Source organism: Nelusetta ayraudi, unplaced genomic scaffold (genome assembly GCF_046127955.1).
Source record: "Nelusetta ayraudi isolate G7.1 ecotype Tasmania unplaced genomic scaffold, CSIRO-AGI_Nayr_v1 ptg000027l, whole genome shotgun sequence".
NCBI lineage: Eukaryota > Metazoa > Chordata > Actinopteri > Tetraodontiformes > Monacanthidae > Nelusetta > Nelusetta ayraudi.
In genome coordinates, this window is record NW_027466077.1 from 4,894,808 (window position 1) to 4,919,321 (window position 24,514).

The window sequence follows — 24,514 nt, forward strand, 5'->3', positions numbered from 1 at the left end:
GTGGAAGGAAGAAAGAAATCTCAGCACAAACACAGGCACGCATAATGATTGTGACACACGATGACCCTCCAAAACACCGACACAAACAAACACATTAGGATGGAGTCTGGTCTGGTCTGGACTTGAAAACAAATATATCAATATATGATAAAAATGCAGATGCAATGAATAAAAGTATTTGGTTAGTGTCCAGTGGACGTGTGAATAATCTTTTTCTGCGAACAACTGATTGCTTTGCAAATAAATAGGTCATTGACATAATAAAGTCTTTTTGTACTGGGTAAAAAAGGGAGCGGAAAGAAGAGGAGCAGACAGGATCTCAGTCTTGAAAATATAAAGGAGAGTAAAGTGCCGAATGGAAAAAAAGGTGTGTGTGTGTGTGGGGGGGGGGGGGGTAAGAGCAAGCAGAGAAAATCTTGAATATTCAACAAGCAAATAAGTTCAAAGACAAGAGCTCCAGAGCACACTTTGTATGTGGAGGCTTGTTGGCTCAGCGGCAGCGTCCCTTCTCTTTCTACCTCCTGTCTTTGACACTGAACGGAGGGACTTGTTTGTTTTTTGCACTGCAGAACGAAGGCAAAACAAAGAGGCTCTGTTTTCCTTCTCTTTGTGTTTATCTGTGTGTGTATATACAGTTAATCATGCACAAGTATCTACTGAGATACAAAAACCTTTTTTTAGCAGCAAGCAATCCCTTCTGCTCTGAACGCCCAGATTACGAGAATGAACTCAATGCAGAAAATGATGAGCATTACTTCATGAAGTTATGTAACAGTCGCATAATCTGCAACAGACACCGTTCTATCATGACTTGCTTTTGATGCATTTGTACGACAAGAGAGATTTTATTATTTGATGTGAGTGTGTGTGTGTGTGCGCGTGTGTGTTTCCAGCACTGTTTTTTAAAACCTGGATTACATAAACAATCTGTGATCTATTTTATTACTATATCTATCTATCTATCCATCCATCCATCCATCCATCCATCCATCCATCCATCTATCTATCTATCTATCTATCTATCTATCTATCTATCTATCTATCTATCTATCTATCTATCTATCTATCTATGATGACGATGATGATCTATAATGAACTGTGTCCAAAGGAATTTGACTGCGTTTTGGGTGATACATTGTTTAGAATCAATGTTCAGCCATTTTTAAAGCTTTTGCAGCAAATACTTATAAGTAGTATGTAAGAAAATAATGCTATAATGGCATTATTATTTTTTCTTCCAACATCTTAAAAAGTCATCAACTAAAATAAATAAACTTTTGGATTTTTTTTCACCCATTATTATTATTATTATTATTATTATTATTATTATTATTATTATTATTATTATTATTATTATTATTATTATTATTTCAATCACACTATTTTGACGATTTGCACTGTTTGACCCTTGATTAAGACATTTCTAATCGACAGTTAAACTTCTCTTTCTCATGCATCCTATTCACACTTTTCCCCAAAAATGTGTTAATTCATGATTCTGACGACGTTATCCGTGTCAATAGGACGGGCACTGCCTTAATCCAATCAGGTCGTGTCCTTTGGTAGAGTTACACATACGTTAGCCTATAAAATGCCTAAATGTAGTCTCAGCCGCCCAGTCATTGGTCAGTTTTTAGTGAAAGGGGCGTGTCTCGTGTCTCTTGGTTTAGCACATTCCGGATGTTCTCCAGTAGCGAGTGCTGAGCACCAGTGTGTGAATGTGGCAGCACAGATAGACAGGGAGGGGTAGGTAGCCTGGTCAGACTTGACTCCCCATTTTTTTTAGTCTTTTGTCTTTAATTTTTCCTTCTTACGCAGCCGCGGGCCCTTTGCTTCTGTTACGCCACGGCGCCGAACTTGTTAGCGGACCCGAGCAACCGGCTGCCGCTGCTTTTCTCCGGGAACACCGTAACGGCTGCTAGCGTTGTTAAAAACAGCCCAGAAGAAAGAAGGGAGAGGAGAAACAACATGGGGCGATAGCGAGGAAAGGTGTTGCGTTGTGAACCGACGATGACTCTCTGGGGGGACCCGTGAACTTTATTTATTTTTATTTATTCCCCCTTCCCTTTCCCCTCTCCCCCGATTTTCCGTTTTCGGCGTAATTCCAATTATCTGTCCCTTTGACACTTTGGGGGGGAGGTTTTGTTTTTCCGGAGTGGGGGAGGGAAAAAAAAGCTTCAAGCGGGACTGAAGGATGGACCAAGCCGGCATCCTGAGAAAGTTTATCCAGGGGGTGAAGGCCATGAGCGAAGGGGACGAGGAGCGAGGGGAGGACAACTTCGGCAGCGACTTTATGGTGAGTCAGACTCCAGGAGGAGACCCTACCTAGCTCCTGGTGCTCCTGCAGCCTCCCTCCTTCCCCCTTTTATAATTTTCACCCCTTTCCCCCCTTCGCACTGACCCCCGTGTCCCAGCCCCCTCCTTTTCCCGTCTCTTGTTTCCGTGTATTCCCCAGGAGGTGAGTCAGGGGCGGCCACACTGCCCTCTTCCTTTTCCTCCCGTTTGCAGGCTTTACATGGCGGCCTAGCATTGTCTCACACAGCGCAGAAAGCACAACCGGCGACTGCTCTTTTTAATCCAAGAGGGGAGAGAAAAACCAAACACACCTGGGACCGTTTATGTCACTTTTTCCCCAACCCACCGAAAGGCTAAATCTGTCTGGGGGTAGCATAGCCTGTGGCTAAATGCTAGGCTAAAGTGGACTGTTGTGACGGGTTACTGTCTTGATAACCATGCCCTGGTAGGATACAGTGCAATGATTCATTGTCCTCCTCTGTGATACTTAATAAGGGCTGAACATCCGCCGGCCAAGGAAGAGCTGTACATTAGTTTATTGGAGACTATTGTTAGAAATCCTTATTAAATATTTAAGAATTGTACTGATTTATTTAGTGAGGTTTTTTTGTTGTTGTTGCACCATATATAATAGTCAATGGCCCATGTAAATGTTGTGCTTTTATTTGCTAAAAAATAAAAAAAATGCTCCCTTGCAAATGTAAATAGGCTTTTCAAAATCAAATTGATTTGTGTGACAGAGCAGTCTTCGATTGTGACAATCATGCAAAAAAATATCCTACATTATCAAAATGTACCCTTCGAAAGGCTGCAGTGTGATCTTTCCTGTGATAAATGAAAAACAATGACACCATGGAATTGGACAATGAAAGAAATTGTGCAGGCAACAGTCAAACTTTGAATGTTACGTATGAGCAGGAAGAAGCGGTGTAGCCGCGTATGAGATGCACTTTGATAATTGCACATTCCAGATGCAGTTAGACAATTAAAGAAGAGGAAGGATGGAAGAGTCGTCCTGGTCTCGTAACATCTGTTAGTGTTTTGAAAGGGTTACGTGTCACATTGCCACTGAGCCGTTTTTGTCACTACAAGGCTGTGTAACCGACAGTGCATCCCTACTGTATGGATTCTAATTTGATAGAAAAACATTGGGGATGAATGGAAGAATGTTGCAAATGTTTTTTTTTTCCCAATTGTCTTTCTGTCTCACTGAATTAACAACTATTGTTCAAACTAATTTCCCCACAGCTTTTTGCACTTTTGTTCTAAAGTGTCTGACACCTCATATTGACCCAGATGTTAAAATGTGTGTGTCGTCCATTCTAGACCCAACACCTGTCCTTTGTCAAAAAGAGGAAATACCATGAGAACGACATTCCCATAGCAGCATTTGAGGGTTCATTGTGTCGCCTAAGAAGTCTCAGAGTGCACAAACGGCCACAATCTCTAATCTGTGTGTAAAAATAAACATAATGTGACGAGCAACTCGCTGGCGTTAAAGCAGTTAACTTCTCTTTTGCCTAGAGTTGCAAACACACACACACACACACACACACACACTTCATTCTCCTCACTTCCCTACTTCATGCAAGCTGCTTGCTGGAGCTTGCAACATTCTTTGTTGGCCTATTTCATAACGTTTGTCCGAGGCTTTTAAGCCCGAGCTGTAGGAGCTCCTCTGCGAAAGCCGCACGTTTTGACAGAGCGCCGTTGCCGCAGTCACACATGTAATTCATTCCAAAAATACAGAGATTTGTGCCTGCGTCCGCTCAACTTGTTTGCTCAGTCGGGGCCTGTCCTGTCCATCGTGTGTGTCGGAAAAACCGGGAGGTAGCTGACGTTGCGCAAATGCCGAGCTGTAAGGAGTGTTGAGCTGCGTGAGGCATTTTGGAAGTGCTCTATGGATAAGAAGCCCTCGACTTGTCTGAATTTGCCAGATTGATGGAGCACGTAAAGCGTGATGTCATCGCAACACCCAGAAACATTGCAGTATAATCTCATTTTAAAGATTCGTCTCTTCATTAGCTGCTGCCGTCTCACAATGTTAAAATCGGGTTCAAACGAGTCCCACCGCTCACCGCAGTCACAGCCCCGCTGAGGCTGCACGTTATGGAGATCAGAGCCAAAAATTTGTAGCTTTTTTTTTGTTTTATTATGTTTGTTTTAGATCAACAAGTTTTCTTTTATTGGCTGCTGACAAAAACGTCCTGCAGCTCTCGCGGTTGCAGGGAAGCGAGAGCGGAGGGAAGAAACTCCCGAGTCCAAATTACAGGACGCTGTGTACTCGTCGTCACGTCCGGATTCTTGATTCTGGCCACTTGATTCGTCACACGGTCCGCCCTCGCAAATTAACGTAACGCAGCGATTCGTTTTAAGGCACAAAGACATTTCCTGTCACTCCTTTTGAATACGGCCGCTCTTCAAACAGCCACTTCACTGTGCTAAATTTCTCTAATGTAGACATTGATTGGTAAAATTTTCATCGTGGCGCGCACGTTTGATATCTCAACGCAAACGTCTCGGAGGCGAGTGTGCCCGGAGGCGTCGGCCGCGTGAACAGATTTGTATAAATTATTCACGACGCACAGCAGCTCGTTTACGGGGAGGGGGGGGGACTTGTCTGGATTAAGCTCAGGTGGTCTCCGTGCCGGAGCACCATCACGACTCATCATGAGAACAACCTGAAACCATCACGTCAAGAAATGGTTGAAAAACCTTTGGGTTTGATTCAACCGTGAGGCCGGACGGGGCGCTTGGTGGTTGTGCGCTCCTCTGCACACTGAGTCACCAGGACACCCCGACACAACACCCACCTCAGCTGCCCATTGTTGTTTATATATAGAATGTGTGTTCACAGGCAGTAATTACAGTGCTCTGCCGGGGCAGTGAGTCAGCGATTATGTGGTTTGTTCAGTGCTCTTTTTTTTTTTTTTTTTTTTTTTTGATGAAAATGGAATGAAGCAAAATTCCTACAAAAGTGACCAGGTTAACATGCAGGAACGGAACCAGAACATTTTGTGCCCATTTCTGTGGTCATCTGTTGTTTTTCCTTTGAATTATTACTCATATTGATTAGCACAGAAACTGGCTTGATTTCATTGTTCATAATCGCGCTTGCTGCGCAAGTACATAAAGTGCTTCTGTGCATTTAAATGGCCTGCGGTGTTGAATGTATTGTGCGACTTCAGATTTTTATCTTTCACGCTGGCGCAGCCTTGCACAATTTTTTTTCAACTTTAAAAAAACCCCCTGCATGTTTTGGATTCTTTATACAGCCGCCTGCAAAAACACTCTGCTTCAGCTTCCCCGCTAAAAGTGGTGCGACTTCCACGACTTTAATGGGACCAACACGAGGTGGCAATGGGTTACCTAATTAAAATTTGAAAAATGTTGCTGAGCCCTTGAAATATGTACCACTGACGCTCGGGCTCTGTTCGGCCTGCGTGTTCTAGAAAGTCAAGGCAACAAATGCAGGTCACTTAGAACCGAGCGAGCCAAATGCACTTGGTTCCCGGGAGTCGCTGTCGAGGAGCAGCGCGACCTCCGTGACTCCGCAGTACATGTGATTAGCACTCTTATGTAAGTGGTGCATTTTTCAAGCAAGTGTCCCGTCAGAGTAAAAATGAGACGTTTGGGAAAACATGCAGCACTTGACGTAGGACGCAAAACATGTCATGAACGCCCGCAGCTGGTGACGAGGGTCGCGTCTGTGGAATAAGTTGAAGAAAATGCCTCATCACGGCGTCATGATTAACGTTTGAGTGTCGCAGTTGCGGCGCTGCTCGCAAGCCAGCACGTCGCCAGCACACGTGGCTCGGACGACGACGCGCTAACTTGTACAGCAGCCCGGCTCATTTTATTTTGCAGGATAGGAACCAAATCAATTGCAATCAGCCAAAAGAGCCGCTGCTGTTGCTGCTGCTGCTGCTCTGACCTCATCGCAGCAAAGTGAACCGCTGGCACGTTTCCTGCAAATATCCCCTGATCACCAAGGGGGCATCGCGGTTCGCATTAAAGAGAGCGAGGTGCGAGTGACCAAACCCCTTGATGAAACCGGAGGCCTGCGTGTCAGCAGCAAACATTTTAGTTTGCGCCTGAGCCAAGATGTACACTACCAGTCAGAGGTTTGGACACACCTTCTCACGCCATTAGATAGATAGATAGATGGATACTTAAGACATCAAATATATGAGCAAGATGTCATTATGCAGCAGAGAAAAAAAGCGTTCAATAACTCTAAATATGCTTCTTCTTTTTTTTAATCAAAGCTGGCTATGAAGAATTAGAATATAAAATGTGTTTTAGTTATTTTACACTTTTTGTGTTTCCTACACAATTCCACGTATGTTCATATGCAGTTTTGATGCCCTCAGTGAGAAACTGCAATGTCAACAGTCATGAGAATGAAAGACAAGACATTAAATTCACAGGGTTTGTCCAAGCTTTTCACTAGTAGTGTAGAAGCAAAGACCTGATGGACAGACGTCCACGTGGGTAAATATACACATACATATATAGGAAATCTCCTCCTTGTTAAGTAGTTGTGCCAAAGTGATGGACATGGAGTTTTGGTGATTGAGCGCTTGTGGGAAACAACCTGCAGCAGCTACATGCCGTTGCATGTACAGTTTCTCAGTGTCGTGCAGTTTGTCAGGATTCTCACAGTGGCACTAAAAGAGAAAATGTTGGCAGATATACAGATGGCACAAAACCTGAGTTACACACAACATAACTGGTTGCGATTTTTATTTTTATTTTTTTTATTTTTTGGCACCGCTCGCGACAGAACAGATTGCTGTCCGTGCACTGACAGATGCCTGCGTGCGAGTTACGACAAAGGCGAGTTATTGTAACGCATGTCACAGAGGTTAGGTAGGTTTAAAAATAATTTCCCCCAGTTCAGCAGCCGAAACTAGAAGGTGTCTGAAAACAAGAGAGGAAACAGACCACAAGAACTTGAAACGGAAAAAAAAAAATCTCTTGTGTCGCATCATCCCCTGAGTCACACCACCGACCTCCTCACTCCTGTCGACTTGTTTGGGGAATGAAGGACTCAGTGTTGTAGTCTAGACCTGTGTGTGTGTGTGTGTGTGTGTGTGTGTGTGTGTGTGTGTGTGTGTGTGTGTGTGTGTGTGTGTGTGTGTGTGTGTGTGCGTGCGCCTCACCTTGGTAAGCAGATTACTCCCAGGCAGCAGATCAAAGAAGTTGAAAAAGTGCAAACACACACGCTTCTTCAAACATGCATCCTGTTGGGAAGGCATAAAACACTCCATGGGGAGGCTGGAAAATGAGATGTGACAATGCTTGACATGCTAACTTGTGTGTGTGAGAGAGTGTGTTTTAGCTTCTGGATGTTGTTTGTGTACGCTGTTCTAACCAATTTCCACCGGCTCAATGGGGCTTCACTCTCCTCATTTCTGAGAAGGCACCAGTTAAGTGCCTACACACACACACACACACACATCAGAGCCTCCAGCACATGATCTGGAAGCCTTTATACCCTCGTGTATTACACAAGGCCACACACACACACACGCCACTGTTCAGTGATACATCAGACCTCATCAGCGCGTCACGCTGTAGTCGTCATGTGCGAGCACGTAGTCGCAGGAACTACGTGTTCAAAAAAATATCCTGCGAAGTTTCTAAGGTTCCGTCTGCATGTACGTGTGCGTTTTATGAAAATGAATTTCCCCCCGCCCCTCCAGCTTAAAAAAAAAAAGAAAAAAAAATGCCTATGCGCACACACACCAGTGTGTGGTATTTGAAATGATCCTTCTCTGCATCCAGCCGGATATGCTGCCCGGATATTGTAGCGTCTAAGCCCCGGACAATCAGAGTAGTGAGGAAAATCGGGTTTGACACAACGACATGGGCGGAACACACGTGTGGGCTGACTGATAAGTTGAATTAGTTCTGAGTGTCACACTGGAATATTAAGTATATGAAATGTGAGTGGAAGTCTACTGGTTCCGCTCGTCCTCTGTGTTATTCCAGAGCAGATACTGTAGATGTAATGCGTGATATGTAAAAATAAATAAATACAAATAAAAATCCTGGCTGGAGATGTCCAAACTGGCACTGTTTTGGTGATGAGAAAGTATGTGTATACGCGTGTTTCTTTTTCACAGACTGCGTCACATTGTGACATGTGCGTGGAGAAGATGAAATTTTCATCTGAGCAGAGATTTTCAGCGTGGCGGGTGGGGTGGGGGGGCGGATTCATTTTTAAGTTGTGTACCATTTCTTGGAACAATGCACGGCCTCCTCTTGTTCTTAAAAACCCATGAGTTTTGTCAGCTCGCTGAGGGGAAATTGCTTTGGGCCTCGATGAAGCTTAACTCGTGCTAGTTCTGTTTTGTTTGTTTGTTTGTTTCCCCCCCCATATAATTTAGCGTTCATTTTCAGATTCGGCAGAAGGCAGCGTTGCACTTTCACTTTGCGGCCCTCTTGCAGCCACGTTGCCGTAGCTCCAGTCTGGGGAGCGCAAACTAAACTCGTACTGACAAAATACGCATTTATTCCTCCGTTTATTGGACTTTATATAGCCAGTAAAGCCAAGTTAACGGTTGTCTTCCCGGCCTCCTTTCATCGGTGGAAGGAATTAATGAGCGGCGCGGCCGTCACTGTTGTAGCCGCGTGCTTTTATTAGCTTGTTCGCGACCTCGTAGTTCTGGATCGAGACCTCCCCATTTTTTGGGAAGAATTTGAAATTCTGCCCTCTTGTCGCAGCGCCTGTAGCTGAACCCAGAAGACCGGCCCGCTGCCCCCGAGCCTGGGAGTTTCCGCTCTGAACTTGTTGCGTGTGTGTGTGTGTGTGTGTGTGTGTGTGTGTGTGTGTGTGTGTGTGTGTGTGTGTGTGTGTGTGTGTGTGTGTGTGTGTGTGTGTGTGTGTGTGTGTGTGTGTGTGTGTGTGGCCACGCACACACACTTTCATGGCGGATTGAAAAGACTAACCAAAATAAAGCGACGACACAAGGCATTCAAAGACCGGGGGTGGATTGTTGAGTCTGCAGTTGTTGTTGTTGTGCTTTACATCGCCGTCACGTCTGTGCTGCACCGTCGTCGTCAAATGAGCGATGCTGCCGGCCGGTAGTTTAACGTGGTGACCGTGTGTTTTCATATAACAGCAGGCTGCTCAATAATTCATGCTCGCTCGCCCAACGAAGCTCCTGTCTCAGATAATTCCATTTCCTGCTGCGCGGACTGTTGTCGACTAAACTATCGATCATTTTTTCGATTGATCTATTAGTCAAGATTAGTCACCATTATCTTAATTTTCACTAGGGCTGTCCCGATCCGATATTGGTATCGGATATCGGTCCGATATCAGCCAAAAAAGGAATATCGGATTATATCAGACGTCATCTTAAGTCTCTGATATTAACACTCCAGCAGTCCATTCTACTCCGGCGAAAAAAGAATCTCCACATCATGCTCGGACTGCAGAAAGTGGAGATGGAGGAGTCAGGGTCATGACGAGTTTAGTTAACTGACAATATTGTTTTGTTTTCTTTGTTCCTGCTCTCAGTTGTTTTCAGGATATACGAGCAGTAAACTTGTTAATTTGTTTTGAATTTTGTTTGCACTATAAGTTATTTGGGTCGTTGTTCACGGCCTCCTGATTTAATTTTTAATTTATTTTTTCTATTCCGCAGTTTTTTTTTTTAAATAATTGTTAATAAGTGGTCTGTTCTCCAATAAAACTATTTTTAACTCTTATTCTCTGTTTGAGTAATATCACTTGATGCTGCCTTTTTTTAACACTCCACACTACAGAATAAATAATGAAAGTATGTTTCATTTGTAGCATGCTGATATCGGATTGATATCGGTATCGGCCGATATTCAGGGTTGAAATATCGGCATCATATCGGAAGTGAAAATGTAGTACCGGCCATAATTTTCACCCCCTATTTTGGACTTCTGTTTAGCCTAACTTGCAATTTAAAGGTTACCTGCAATGTTTATCACAGTTAAATACGTAAACGGATTTCTTACAACTTAAATATCGAATTAATATGCCCTAAATAACATAGTTGATAAGTGATTTGTGAGAGGGTCATAGCGCGCTGCCTTTTTGCGCTTTTTAGAAAGTGACTGCTTTTCTTCTTTTTTTTTTATAGAGGTGTGACTTGTCAGCCGCATTTGCCACTTTTTTTAGTGGCTGGATGTTTTTATTTATTTATTTAGTTCTTGGACTTTTGTTGAGTGTGCAGATAGTATTTCTGCACATTTCTCAACTTGAGCTGCGCTTTTGCACTCCAAATAAAGTGTTGTATGTGAAGCGTGTAATTCGTTGTTGTGGCTGGAGTCATTTCTCCGCATTCGTCCAAACTAACGAGTTCTTCATCTGCCACTGCTCTGAAAAAATGTTGCGGAGGTGAACCGGACACGTGACGTTGGCAAGCTGCGAACGGGCCGATTAATAGTCTCATAAGCCGCGAGCATTCGTTTGTGCGAGTGGCATGTGTTCACTCGGCTGCGCTCGTGTCGAAGAGGCGAAAGGCAAAACCCCCCCCCCAAAAAACAGGGAAAAACAGCAGCGTGCAGCAGCCAGGAGTTTGAAGGAACAGTTCATTCCTAATTGAATATTCTGTCAGCATCCTACTCACTCCCATGTCAATGGAAAAATAAAAAATCGAGTGAAGTTTCTCATTCGGCTCCGTTTATTGAGCACGTCAGCCGAGATTCACAGCATGTTGAAAACATAAGGCAAAAATCCAATTTTCTGTGTGTATTTACAATCTCAAATTCCACTTTTTCCAAGGATCCTCACCTCAGTTCGGCTGCCTTCATTTGACCGCCCATCTCATTTGTCCTTTAAAGGCTTTTAGAGACTCATCTGTGCACGTGAACAAAATGCACACGCTGTAAATGCAGGGCTAAGATTTGCGATGACTCAGCAAGTGGGAGGCCTGAAACGGTGGTGGTGGTAGTTAAAAAAAAAATTGGGTGATTTCACGTTTGTGTGGCTGCATCGCTGACCTCGCTGACACGGGACGCGCAGAATTCCCCCAAAACCCCGGAAGCGAGCGGCAGAGATTCCGATTTATTCCGCATTCTCTCTGCGTCTGCGCAAAGTCGTGACTCTTCTCAAACCTCCTGTGACCGCTCGTTGCACAAAAACAACACAGAAAAGCAGGAATGCACACATTGTCTGTTGCTAACTTGCTACCGTGTGTTATAAGAACTGGATACCAGACTGGCAACATGCCAGCTTGCCAATTTTTTTTCTCCCAGTGTCTACTCGAGGTACTGCAACAAAAGAAATCCCCTGGGTGGGCCCAAAAGGCATTTTTCCCATATGCCGCAGTACAAAAATAAACAACATTAAAACAGCTGACAGGCCGACTGTGACGTGAAACGCAATTCATAGCAAATCTTTCTATTGTAGATTTTTCAGTTGTGGTCTTTCAGTCGTTTTAAAAAAAATGATAAAGGCCAGAAAATCACCAGAAAAGAGTTTATTCCCAGCGTTACATCACAACATCGTACATGCTGCTGTGTCTGCTGTGATGTTTTCCAGAATCGTTCTGATTGGCCAAATAGATCATGTGAGATACAGAGGCATGATGGGAAGTGACACTACGTGCCCATGCTCTACTGGCCCATTAATGCGGAAGTCAAAAACTTTTTCGGCGTATGCGCTGGGTGAGCAATTTCATTGAAATGAATGGGCCTCCATTCATTTGAATGGAGTCTGGGGGCCTGGTTGCTCCTGGTGTTATCTTTGGCCTACTGACCCATATTGGTCAGTGGCCATGAAGCTGGAGAGGCTGCGTGATTCAGCAGCAGCAGCAGCAGCAGCGTGTCAGCGCTGGCTTTTGGACGCGGCGCGACAACTGATACTAATTGTCGGCTATTAGCTTTGTCGGGATTTTTGCACTAATTAGGGTGATACACACACACACACACACACACACACACACTCACGGACACACTCATTTTTGCAGTCCAGTCACTTGACTCATTCTGGTGGTCCGGATGGAGTTTCAAATTTCCTAAGCAATTAAGCCGCTATGTTTCGACACTGCATATTGAGCCGTTGGCGCCACTAAAAGTCACTCCTTTATGCAAATATTCCAGTTGATTGCAACAAAGCCTGATTTGGCTCAGTCTGCTCATCTGTAAGACTCGTACCGGGCAAAATTTTCCAAAAATAAATAATGTCAACATACTCTCTCGTGCTTTCCTGCAATGTGCTCCACTTTCTCGGCCCCTCGCAGACCGCTTTTCTTTGAACTTGCGTGCATGACTGTGCATCTTTTTTTTGGAGAATGTCTGGCAGATTTCATTTGTGATGAACGAGCGGCGGAGCAGCTGATCCATTTAGTCTCTCTGTTGTTGCGATGCAGACCCCCCCCCCCCCCCCCCCAGCACCACCATCGCACGCACACTGGATGGATTTCTCTGAGAGCATTATAAGAGGTGACCTATTTTAGCTGGTGTGCGTGTGTGTGTGTTCTGGATGGAAGGTGACCCTCGACACAGCCTCTACGCGGCCGGTGCTCCAATCCCCCCACCCCCACCCCCCACTCCTGCTTCCTGGCGGGAAAGGCGTGTTTTCTGACCAATCAGTGCTTCAATCAAGGAAGAGAGTGTGTTCCCTTCCTGTGTGTGTGTGTGTGTGTGTGTGTGTGTGTGTGTGTGTGTGTGTGTGTGTGTGTGTGTGTGTGTGTGTGTGTGTGTGAATTATTCAGGCTGACTCGTTCATCCAGGAGTCAGAAACTAGGTTAGACCCCCGCCAACCACTTTGCCCGTGTTTTATTCCCCCAACCCCCGCCTACCCACGGTTCACCTCTGCAGGGCCACCGCTCCTCCTTAATCCCTCCGTCTTTCTAATCTTCCCCTTTAATTGTCTCTCCATCTGTCCCCTCGACAGCCTCAAGTCATCCCGCGTCACCGTCGAGAAATGTGGAAACGTGTCTCTGAGTGCCCCCCCACCCCCCGGAGGGTTTTCTGTGTGATGTCAGTGGCAGTGTGGGTGGGTCAGGAGGGGGGCAACACCCTGTCTGAGCGGCACTAGCAGGAAACTGGCCGGGTGGGTCATGCCAGTTCACTCCTCTGACTAATAGGACACGCAGCAGATGAAAGGGGGAAATAAACGGCGACATCAGGAGAGTTGGCTGTGATTTTTTTTTTTGTCCACTTGTTTATCCTACACAGCCGCGTTAAGGTCATCATTTGATGAGCTGCAGTTGTTTTAAAGGTCCCACATTGGATAAAATCTGAGAATTCTGTGATTTTCTAACTTTCTTTCGATTGAAGTCCAACCTTTGATTCTTTTTCTTGCTCCAATATTCACAAGGATGTGCCAAAATAAGGCCTTTCAGCCTCCCCCACCTTATTTTTAGTGAAAGTGGCAGATTGTACATTGAAATCATCTGGGGGAGAAAAAAAAAAAAAACCTTGCTTGAGTTTGTGTAGTCTTTTTTTCCTTCTTTTTAGTCCAGTCAACTAATGGCAGGCTGCGTTCATGGATTTCTTAACGGAGACGTTTCCCGCTGAACGAAGTGCAAGTTCACCAAGCAGCTTATTTCACTCAGGCTGCCGTGGAATTAAAACGGTGTATGTTTTTCACAGAAGAGACTCGACACGCCGGCCGTGTCCGCCAGCTCGCGCAGAGGCGTCGGCTCTTTCATAAGCAGTTTAAAGGAACCCCGTGGCGGGCAAGCCTGAGGCCCTGTTTGCATTTGGTCATTTCAAGCGTTTTTTCGTATTCCGATCGGCAAAAAACACACAAAGTAACCAAGTGCAACCACTCCAAATCTGTATTGTCATCCGAATACCCAACCCACCTCGGGGAGGTGGTTTCGACGCTTGGCTTCGCATAGAATAGCATTCCTCACGGACGTGTGAACAGAATGCGAGCTCAGTCCACATTAACGACTGCCTACTCCACTCACCTCTCCCGTGGACGTACTTGGTCGGCGCCCCACCTCCCGGCATCGTCATTATAAAGTTACAAACAAGAAGCGAAAACAAATCATTTTTGTTAGACTCTTTTTTTAGGATGCCAATAAATTTCATTCCGCATTAGCGTATTTTGTCAGCGGAGCAGCGGTCGCAGTTTCCCACATCTGTGATTAAATGTGCGACGTTGCATCCGAAAATTTGCCAGCCACTGTTGATCCGAAAATAAAGTCGTCACCACTCTGTCCCACCAGTCGTTACTCCTCGTTCGGCTCCATACGAGCTGCAGTAGGATTAAAACCAGTGACTTGATATAGTCCGCGAACAGGAAGTTGATTCTTATTCGTTTTCAGGTGAAACTAGCCGTAGTTTGCACTATACTGCCCCTTGTGGTTAAAAAAAACACTAATGCGATCACAAGTGGCACGCTCGAGACGCATGTTAATGCCATGTGCGAACAGATGCTTCAAGATGCGTACTTTTGATACGATCCCCCAAAACAGTTACAAGTGGCCAAGTGCAAACAGGGCCTGAGCAGCATCTCTCCTCCACATGATGTACACCACCAGGCAGAACACACCTCCTCATGCAATGGTTTTTCCTTAATCTTTGCTCCTTTCTACACTGCAGATAGACACTGAAGACATCAAATATATGAGCAGTATATGTGAAATTATGAAAACATTGTTAAATAACTCTAAATCTTTTATATGAATGGTGGCTATTTTGAAGAAATTAAAATATGGAATGTTTTTTAGTTATGTCCCACTTTTTTTTGTTTACTACATAAGACCATATATGTTTTGTTCATTCATTGTTTTGATCTGTCAACAGAGAAGGGCGTGCCTTCTCTGTTGCTGCCCCACACCCTCTGGAACTCACGACCAAGTTACATCTTGCCATCATTCAAATCACTACTCAAAGCACACACTTTTATGTACTGCTTTTAATGTTTAATTGCTATTTTTATGTTACTTACTAAAATTGACACTCGCCTCCTTGCTTTCTCTTATTTTCCTCCACACTTTTAATTTATTTGTTGGTATATTTTAAGTATTTCAACTGCAAATTTTATTCCGTGTTTTAACCTTTGAACCTTTTCTTTTTTGAAAAGCGTCTTTGAGGACTTTGACAAGCGCTCTATGAATAATCATTTAAAAAATATATTATTATTATTATTGTTATTATCTTTCCAAACCACTCTGATGAACAGTTGGGAGTCGCGGTCCCAATCGCGGACGTTTTACTTTCCTCCCGCTCAGAGAGCGGAGAAGAGGCTAGTGCGAAGCGACAGCGTGTGCTAAAGGGAGCGTGTGAATGAAACAACAGCAGCGAGGAATAAAAGAACCCATTAGCTTAGTTTCCAAGAGCCTGTTAAAAGCCTCGCCTCCCCCCACCCACCCCGCACCGCCGACCTTCACCGTCTTTCTCTAAAACTCTCAGATCTTCTGCTCTCTGCCTCCCCTCCACCTCTCTCGTTAGCAGCAGCAGCAGGCGGCGAGGACGCTCTCTTCTCCTTCTGCTTCCCTTTCTTTCTTTTTTTTTTGCTCCACATCCTCTGGGCTCTGGCTGGGGCCTGTTTTTTTTTTTTTTTAGCACGCACGCACGCTCGCAAGTTTGCATGCCGAGCGTCGTGCTAAATAGCAGAGGAAGTGGGAGTAATTAGAAACAGGGGGTTGTCTGCGGGACAAAGTGGAAAGTAGAAGAAGAAAATGTGGAGGCTGACAGTTGCTGAGTTTTATTTTATTTTTTTAGCTGTGTACTGAAATGTGCATGGTGTGATTTTGTTTGTTTTAGCTGGAAAAATGATTTAAGATTTATTTATGGACAGATGCTCAACTCCTTTGCCTGTCCGACGCATGCAAATCTGTAGCTGCGTTCCCATTACCCCTAGATTTGCGCAAAACCTAAATATTGCAATAAAAAAAAAAAAAAACTAGTGATGGAAACACCTAAACTTGGAAAAACTTCTCAAATGTGGCGAAAAGGTTTTGACGCAAAACGTTTTCTACCTCCATCCTCCTCAAAGTGGGGTCTCGCGGGACGAGATTTTACGAGAATTACGGCTCATGAGCTTCGCGCCACTCAATGGAAACACCTGGAAATCGCAATTTTAGAAATATCGCTTTTATTTAGCAAAAAACTGTCTTGGAAACGCAGTCAGTGTTGTGTGCTCAGATGCAGCTCTTAGTTGACTTCAGTGGACCGGCGTCACTTTATCCACCAAATCTCATATATTTCCATACATCTCCAAAGGGAACTTTGGTATTAGCTCCCTGCTAAAATGTAATGATCCCAGTTTATGTTCCAAGCCTGGCATTTGTACCTGTTGTGACGTCACAAAGGGTCTGACTCCAAGGACCACATCGTGTATTGCGCAAAAAAAGTAGTAGTTAGATTAGATTAAATAGAACTTTATTGATCCTTTCAGACAGTGTCCTCAGGGAAATTGAAATGAAAAGTTCTAGTAGCTCCAAAGAATAATCACAGCAAACAGCAGCAGGGGTGAAAGACGTAGAAAGCTTAAGAAAGAGTGAAGCAAAAAGAGTTGGTGAGTTCATAGACGCGTCATTATCGATGGATGCTGGTGTTTGTGGATTTGCCGAGCCGGTTGCTTCTTTTCACGGGCTTTAAAGGGAAAGGCCCGACAACTCCGGTGCCAGTTGGCTGCAAATAAAGTGCAGCGGGGCTGCGGCAAGGGGGGAATCGCTTCTAATTACGGCGCTGGAGTGCACGATTTGTTTGCATGTTTGTCTCCACATAATGTGTTTTGTGGGCTGGGAGAATCACAAACCGTCACAAATCACTGTTGCCCGCCTGCTCTATCTGTTTATTGTGTGTGTGTGTGTGTGTGTGTGTGTGTGTGTGTGTGTGTGTGTGTGTGTGTGTGTGTGTGTGTGTGTGTGTGTGTGTGTGTGTGTGTGTGTGTGTGTGTGTGTGTGTGTGTGTGTGTGTCCTTTCCTGGGCTCCGGCCCAGCACAGAAGCAGACCTCAACTGGAAATGTAATTCACATGAGGCCAGAAGAGCTCTAATGCTATTACCACACGCAAAGAAACGCGCGCGCGCGCGCACACACACACGCACACACACACACACGCACGGCTGCCTCACCACACGCTCTCTTCATGCACCTCCGTCTCTAACCCTCGTTTCCTCTCCCCCTGTGTGCCCTGTCGTGGTTTGCAGAGATAATAAGTGAAAAATCTATTTTGTCTGCTTCCCATTGTGCGTGCGCGTTTGAGAGTTTTCAGTTTCTTTCGGTCTCCCGAAGGCCCGTCTGCCTGCAAAATAACTACTAGGGAGCTTGTTTTTTTGTTTTTTTTTATTACGGAAGTCAAATGAGAAACAGGTGCGACGAGAAAAGTCTGAAAGTCGAGCGGAGCCTTTGGTATTTAGGACGAGCGCCCTTGTCACGTCAGTGGAAGGGGGAAGCTGGCAGAAAGTGCCAGAGGGGAAGAAGAAGAAGAGGAGGAAGAGGAGGGCGTGTGTTTTACACCAGGCTGCCGCAGCCTCGACACCCACTCCAACTTTCTCAGAATCGGCCGAGGAGGGTGGGAGGAAGAGTGTGCGGGGGGGGGGGGGGGGGGGGTGAGGCATTAGAAATTGGAGCAATGTCTAATTTCCTCACTGGGGGAAAAAGGAGGAGGTTGGGGGGGGGGGGGGGGTTGAACTGAGTGAATCTGAAAGAGCCCCCGAGAGCGATATGATGTGGAGGCTATCGGAGTGGAGGTCCTTTTTGTTTTTTTCTGGTTTTGAAGTAATTTCAAAGTTTTTACAGTGACTCTGAAGTTGTGAATAAAGATTCTCCACATTGCTCCTTGACCTCACTCACGTGTCGCCGCGTCGCTCGGATTTCGGCTCCGAAATCCAAGATTGAATTCATCATGCTTCTGTAGTTTTTACAAAGAAGAACCAGTTTTAACACTTTGCCTCGGCGGCATCCTGTTGTCATGAAGCGAGCTCGTCGGGGCGCAGTCAGACACCGGAGCTTGTGGTTGTGTAATATTCTCAAACGCGTACGTGAGAGTGCGTGTTAAATACGCCCGCCATTGCTCTTTTTCTCCCCCGTGCACGAGTGCAAACCCAGTAGTTTAACTCAGACTGACAAAACTGAGAGCGCTGCTGTTTGTTTGCGTCTTTCGCAGAGGCTGCGGCGGCTCTCGACCAAATACCGGACTGAGAAGATCTACCCCACCAACGCCGGGGAGAAGGAGGAGAACGTCAAGAAAAACCGATACAAAGACATCCTGCCGTGTGAGTACTGACGGACATCTGAGGGCAATTTCTGACACTTGGCAGGGCCGTCTGGACCAAACGCAGCTGGAAATTTTATCATTGGAGTGTAAATGTTTACTGTTGGAATAAACGGGGGAAAAAAAACACCCAGAATTTATTATGGACGAGACCTCGGACTACTGTATGAGTTTACGTATGCATCGCCGCCGAAATATGATGCATTATTAACAACGAGGCCTGACCGAAGCACCAGCCGGTGCAGGTTTAGAGCATTTTGCGTCACTCTGTTCCTGTTCTAGTTCTCGCCCACTTTCAACCTGTTTAAAAAACCTCCAAGCCCTGTGTGGAATCCACAAACCCACACGTACAGCAAACATCATCAAGCACCTGTTTGCGCTGTGATCTGCTCCATCAGCCCCTGCGGCCGTTTCACAATGAGAACCTTTTTCCGCGCCACTATTAATAACTGCAGCTCTTTAATTTGGCTGCACTCCTCATGCAGCTTTAATGCCCCGTGAATATATAATCTGTATTAAGAAAAAAAGAAAAAAACCAACAACGGCAGCTGTAGCAGCATTAGAACTTCACGTAGTTGTGCGCTCGGCTTAAGAGACGGGGTCAGTCGCTGGGGGAGGGAGGGAGACCAGAGCTTGAATGTGAGCGTTTTTAATCATAGCAAATTGTCGTTGGATTTCTCAAGACTCTAGGCTTTTTAAAATAAAGACAAGAGTGAGGATTGTGGGTTAGGAGGCGTTGTGTGAATCAGAGACCCGCCCGCCCCGCGCTTCGACTCCGGTGACCTGAGGGGAAGCTGTCCCACTTTTTCCTACCTTTTTCCTTTTTTACGCATCTGTTCATCCATCATCCCTCCATCCACCCATCCGTCCATCCGTCCGGCCATCTATTCATTCATTAGGACCTCGAGGGAGCAGGCTGCCGGCTCATCCGCGACAGATGTGCACCCGCACGTACACGCACCTATAATGAGGATGCTGCCCCGCGTCCATTAACCTCTCTGCTTTCCAGCGCGTCCTCATGCGTCCTTCCCCTCATTCTCCACCCAGCTGCCACCAGTGTTTTCATTCCCCTGTCTCTTTCTTTTTATTTATTTCTGCAGATGTGAAAACAAATGAAACAAAACGACTAAACTCAATCAAATAAGCATCCTCCTCTTCTTCTTCTCTTCCTCCCCAGTCGACCACAGCAGGGTGAAATTGGGGTTAAAAACCACCAATCAGGACACAGATTATGTCAACGCTAACTTCATCAAGGTAAAAACAAAAGTCAAGTGTTTCTTTGTTGTTGTTTTTTAAGCACCATCTTGTCAGCCCCCTCCCTCACCACCCTGTCATTGGCTCTCTGCTCAGGGTATGGACGGCCCAGAGACCTACATCGCAACGCAGGGCCCACTGCCAAACACCGTCATCGACTTCTGGAGGATGATCTGGGAGTACAACGTAGCTGTGAGTGTTGAGAATGTGTAATCCAGATGGACAAACAAACAATAAAATGTGCACACACACTCACCCACACACACAGAAAGAATGCGTCGTGCAGGCTTTGACTGATTTGCTCACACTTGTGTCTCTGCAGGTGATTGTCATGGCATGTCGAGAGTTCGAGATGGGAAGGGTAAGGCTGGCATGCTTCATCCAACATACATATCAAACAGATCCTCTTTTAGAATTAGAATTACTCTCAAGGTGTAAGAATCTCTACTCTCTATTTATATGCACTGCCAGTCAAAAGTTTGGACACACCCTATGAATTTCATGCCTTTGCTTTCATTCTCATGACTATAGACATTGCAGTTTCTCACTGGAGGCATCAAAACTACATATGAACACACATGGAATTATGTAGGAAACGATAGAAGTGTGAAATAACTCAAAATATCAAAACAAAATATCCACCTTTCATAAAAAGCACATTTAGAGTTATTCAACGTGTCTTTCTTTGCTGCATAGTCACATATATCTTGCTCATATATTTGATGTCTTCAGTATATCTGCAGTGTAGAACGTTGTAAAGGTAAAAAAGAAATTGCATGAGAAGGTGTGTCCAAACTTTTCACTGGTAATGTATGTGTTACTCTTGTTGGTATAGTTGATTTAGTTCTGTCTTTTTCTGCGGTCGCCACTTTGGCAGAAAGCTCCTGTGTATGAACAGCGCGCTGGTGTGTTTTCGTCCTCTCAGACAAAAGTGACTCCTGGTTTTCTGTGTGCAGAAAAAGTGCGAGCGGTATTTCCCGATGCTGGAGGAGGAGCCTTTGAGTTTTGGCCCGTTCAGAATCTCCTGTGTGAGTAGACACGTCTCTCATATTGGGAACGGAAAGACTCGAATTCGAACTGCATTTCTCACATTTTGTTCCGACGATTAAGCGTCAAGCGTTGCGTAAATGTTTTTTTCCTGTGTTTTCTAGGAATCGGAGCAGGCCAGGACCGACTACTACATCAGGGCCTTGACTGTGGAGCACGAGAATGTAAGTCTACTGACATTTTTTTTTTACATATATATACTTTGAGTGTTTTAGGATGTTATTATATATATAAAAAAACAAACACAAATTCACAACCTCAGTCTTTATTTTTATGAACGGCTGCCTGGGAATGAGAAAAAAAATCCCAACAACTTCTTCATCTCTGTGAAGGAAACACGGAGGATAACGCAGTTCCATTACGTGAACTGGCCGGATCACGACGTGCCCTCGTCGTTTGACTCCATCCTGGACATGATCGGACTCATGAGAGAATACCAAGAGCACGACGACGTGCCCATATGCGTGCACTGCAGGTACGACACGTTAAGCAACACCGCCGACACAAATCTGGCCCCACTACCCCCGCCTGCCTCGCGCGTGCACGCCGGCTGTAAATGACAATCGACGTCTTGTGGAAAGGTCGCAGTCGGGTAATGAAAACGGTGAAACGGCGTGCGTGGAAGTGGATTGGAGTCCCTGGATGCCAGCGGGTGTCTGTCAGGAGGCTGCAAGAATGTGCAACAGGTGGCCGCAGTGGCTCAGACTGGCTCGGAGTTTTGCAATTTGGGTTTCAACACGGGGGAGGAATGGCGAAGCTGGATTCTTCTCATTTCAACCAAATTTTTTTTGTAATTTCAACTTTATATATTGTTAGGTGTAAGGGCGACACGGTGGCGCAGTGGTTAGCGCTGCCGTCTCACAGCAAGAAGGTCGTGGGTTCAATTCCAGAGCTTGGGACTAAGCGGGTGTGGAAGATGAATGAATGAATATTGTTAGGTGCTCTATTTTACATTTTTTTGTATGTATTTTCAGTACATTGGGGCAGTGGGGTGGGCTCAGCTGATGTTCTACTTCTTCAGGTGTTGGTCTTTCTTCAGGAAAGGTCATCCATATCAGCATCAACAGTAGACTCAGCGATTCCATCGCGTGAAATGATTGAGTGGTTTGCACAGTGTGACCGTGCAGATGAACGGATGAGTTGTGTGGGACTGGGGAAAAAAAACCACTCAACAACGTAGGCTCATGTAACAACACCACATAACATAGAGACTCGATAGACTAGAAAAAGGGAGGTGGGTTGTTCCAGTGTAGGTGGGCAGCGGGCCGCCAGCCGCAGCCACGCCCACCCAGGCTGCCGCACTGTGGAAAGAAGCGCAGAAGGCGTTGCAAGGATGGGGGGGCGGGAGACGAGTGCACATGTGCATGTGTGTAAGTGTCAATACACTGCACGAGGCTCCAAGTCCTGGTTCATCGCGACGTACAGGCGCAGCTTCCTACGCGGGCAGACATCCAGTCTGCTCGTAAAAGGTGCGTAATGAGCAGCCTGAGGAAGTTCCTCGTGGTTCCTCCGCTACCCAGCAGGGCTCAAAAAGTCGCCTCCGTCCCACCGCAATAATGTCTCGCCGCTCGCACAGCTTCCGTCTCCGCGCCGTCCGGGGGTTTGAGGAGGTGGTATCGGATACACGCAAACACCACCACGAGCCATCGGCACTTCAAAAGTGTTTTTTCTGTATTTGTGAAGGTCGTTTGTGTTTGGAATATTTTTGCAATAAAAAAAAAAACCTTGTGTGTGACTGTACAGTGCAGGCTGTGGGAGGACGGGCGCTATCTGCGCTATCGACTACACGTGGAACCTCCTTAAAGCCGGGGTACGTGAACACGCACTCACCTCACTCACACGTGCACGTCTCTGGAAAAAAAAAAACTTTATTTTTTTTGTTTTTGTTTTTTTTTTTAAACGAAAAACAGGTTGTGAGGATTAACCCTGCTGCCACGTTGTGTCGTTCTCTCACAGAAAATCCCTGAAGATTTCAATGTTTTTCGGCTAATCCAGGAGATGAGAACCCAGCGACACTCGGCAGTTCAGACCAAGGTTTGTGTTTTCTAAATGGCGAGGCTGCCTGGAGGATTTTCCTCACCCTGGCGCGAGGGATTGTCGCAGGAATATTCGTGTTGTTGCCAGAAGTGTTGATTACGATGCCACAAGTTACTCCCGCCCACACCGCATGGTGCAAGTCTGGGAATGGTGTAACCACGCAAAAGACTTGACACATACACCGGTCGAACATTGCACAATGAGGAACATCATGCAAACCTGGACTCATTTTTAAAAAAATGTATTTTCAAAACCCTACGAAAATCAGCGTAATAACCTTTAGGTGACGGTGGACTCTGTTCAATGAGCCCCCAGCCTAAAGCAAAGCAACTTGCAAGACGTGTTTCATTTAATAAGCCGGATCTACGAGGGCGGAAGGCTCCTCGCATGCCGATGTGCTTACGTTTCGCTCATGAAGTCGCTGACTATTCAGGCTCACTCACACCCACAGTCTGCAGGGGGTCAGAGGTCAAACCGCCGGCCTTCCTGCCAGACGGGTCACTTTGGGTTTGCACGCGGCCTAGTCACGGGCGATTGCGCCTCTCTCCTGGTGTTTTTCTGCAAGTTTTTTTGAAGCATTAGTGCATTAATTTTCAAAGCACCTGTGATGTTTATTAATTCTTTGATTTATTTTGTCTCCAGGAGCAGTACGAGTTGGTCCACAAAGCCATCGCCCAGCTCTTCGAGAAGCAGCTGGAGCAGCTGGAGAGCCCGACCAACGCGCAGATACACGACGGCATGGTAGGACCTGCGCGGCGTCTGGCATTGTAGAAAGGCAGGATGTGTCTGAGTAACGCACTCTGGAGTTTTCAGAGGGAGGGTGGGTGAAATAACACAAATAATTAGTCACAGGGGACGAGGGGAGAGGAAGCGAGGCCTTCAGAACTCTGTGCCCTCGACTCGGTGAATTGCACTGTATTCGCCTCCTCTCTGCAGGAGAGTCTCGGGGGCGCTGCGCACAGTCAGACTGTCAGTCACCGCTGGCCTCGTTTTGACTCACTGGAACCCTGGCGCTTTTATTGTGAATTTGACGAAACGGCACCAAAATGCACACTATACTAGCTTGTTTGACTCTGCCTCATTTGTCATCGAATGTATCCATCACTGCAGCGGCTCAAATTGATGAAAGAAAACTCTGCAGGATTAATTATCCAACAATTCCATACAGGTATTTACAGAAAAACGCAGTTAGTCCCAGAAATAATTCTTAACGTTAGTGGCCACAATGAGCTGAGGTTTCCCTGGGCCCTCCAGCGTGTGAAAAGTGGAGGTATCACTGCTTTTTGTGACACCACAAAGGGCTAAATTCCAGAAATTAGAGGAGCAAGAAATAAGTCAAGGATTCACTTTTTCATTTTGGTTTCATGTTAGACTACATTGCTCAAGTGAATTATTCACAATTTGCCACCTTTAAGTTAATTCCCTCCAAAACATGTTTTGTGGATGTTTCTTATTAAGACCGCCCCACCTCCTAACCCTAACCCTAACCCTTTCTTATTAAGACCGCCCCACCTCCTAACCCTAACCCACTCGGACAAAGCTAACTAGGACGTTGAGACACGCAAGTCTGTCTGAGTGAACTGGCAGTGGCCCAGAAGTCGACTTCCTGCTTGGGAAGCCTCAGTGACATCAACCCTCTCCTGCAATGCGGCTCCAGTCTGAGAATAGACTTCCGTAGTGGGAGAGGGGCCCGACCCCTCGCAGCGGTCGT

At 45.7% G+C, this 24,514-nt stretch overlaps 1 protein-coding gene across 1 annotated transcript in view; it reads left to right on the top strand.

The window, feature by feature from the left end:
* The first annotated feature begins 1,684 nt into the window (after window positions 1–1,684).
* The window catches only part of ptpn12 (protein tyrosine phosphatase non-receptor type 12), a 36,885-nt gene continuing 14,055 nt past the window's right edge, over window positions 1,685–24,514 (top strand). The window contains exons 1-11 of the mRNA XM_076030262.1: window positions 1,685–2,296; window positions 18,358–18,466; window positions 19,643–19,719; window positions 19,816–19,911; window positions 20,042–20,080; window positions 20,676–20,747; window positions 20,871–20,930; window positions 21,099–21,241; window positions 22,510–22,576; window positions 22,723–22,800; window positions 23,446–23,544. Of these exons, the coding sequence (XP_075886377.1) occupies window positions 2,195–2,296; window positions 18,358–18,466; window positions 19,643–19,719; window positions 19,816–19,911; window positions 20,042–20,080; window positions 20,676–20,747; window positions 20,871–20,930; window positions 21,099–21,241; window positions 22,510–22,576; window positions 22,723–22,800; window positions 23,446–23,544 (942 nt within the window). The 5' untranslated portion in view covers window positions 1,685–2,194. The remainder of the gene's footprint in view (window positions 2,297–18,357; window positions 18,467–19,642; window positions 19,720–19,815; window positions 19,912–20,041; window positions 20,081–20,675; window positions 20,748–20,870; window positions 20,931–21,098; window positions 21,242–22,509; window positions 22,577–22,722; window positions 22,801–23,445; window positions 23,545–24,514) is intronic.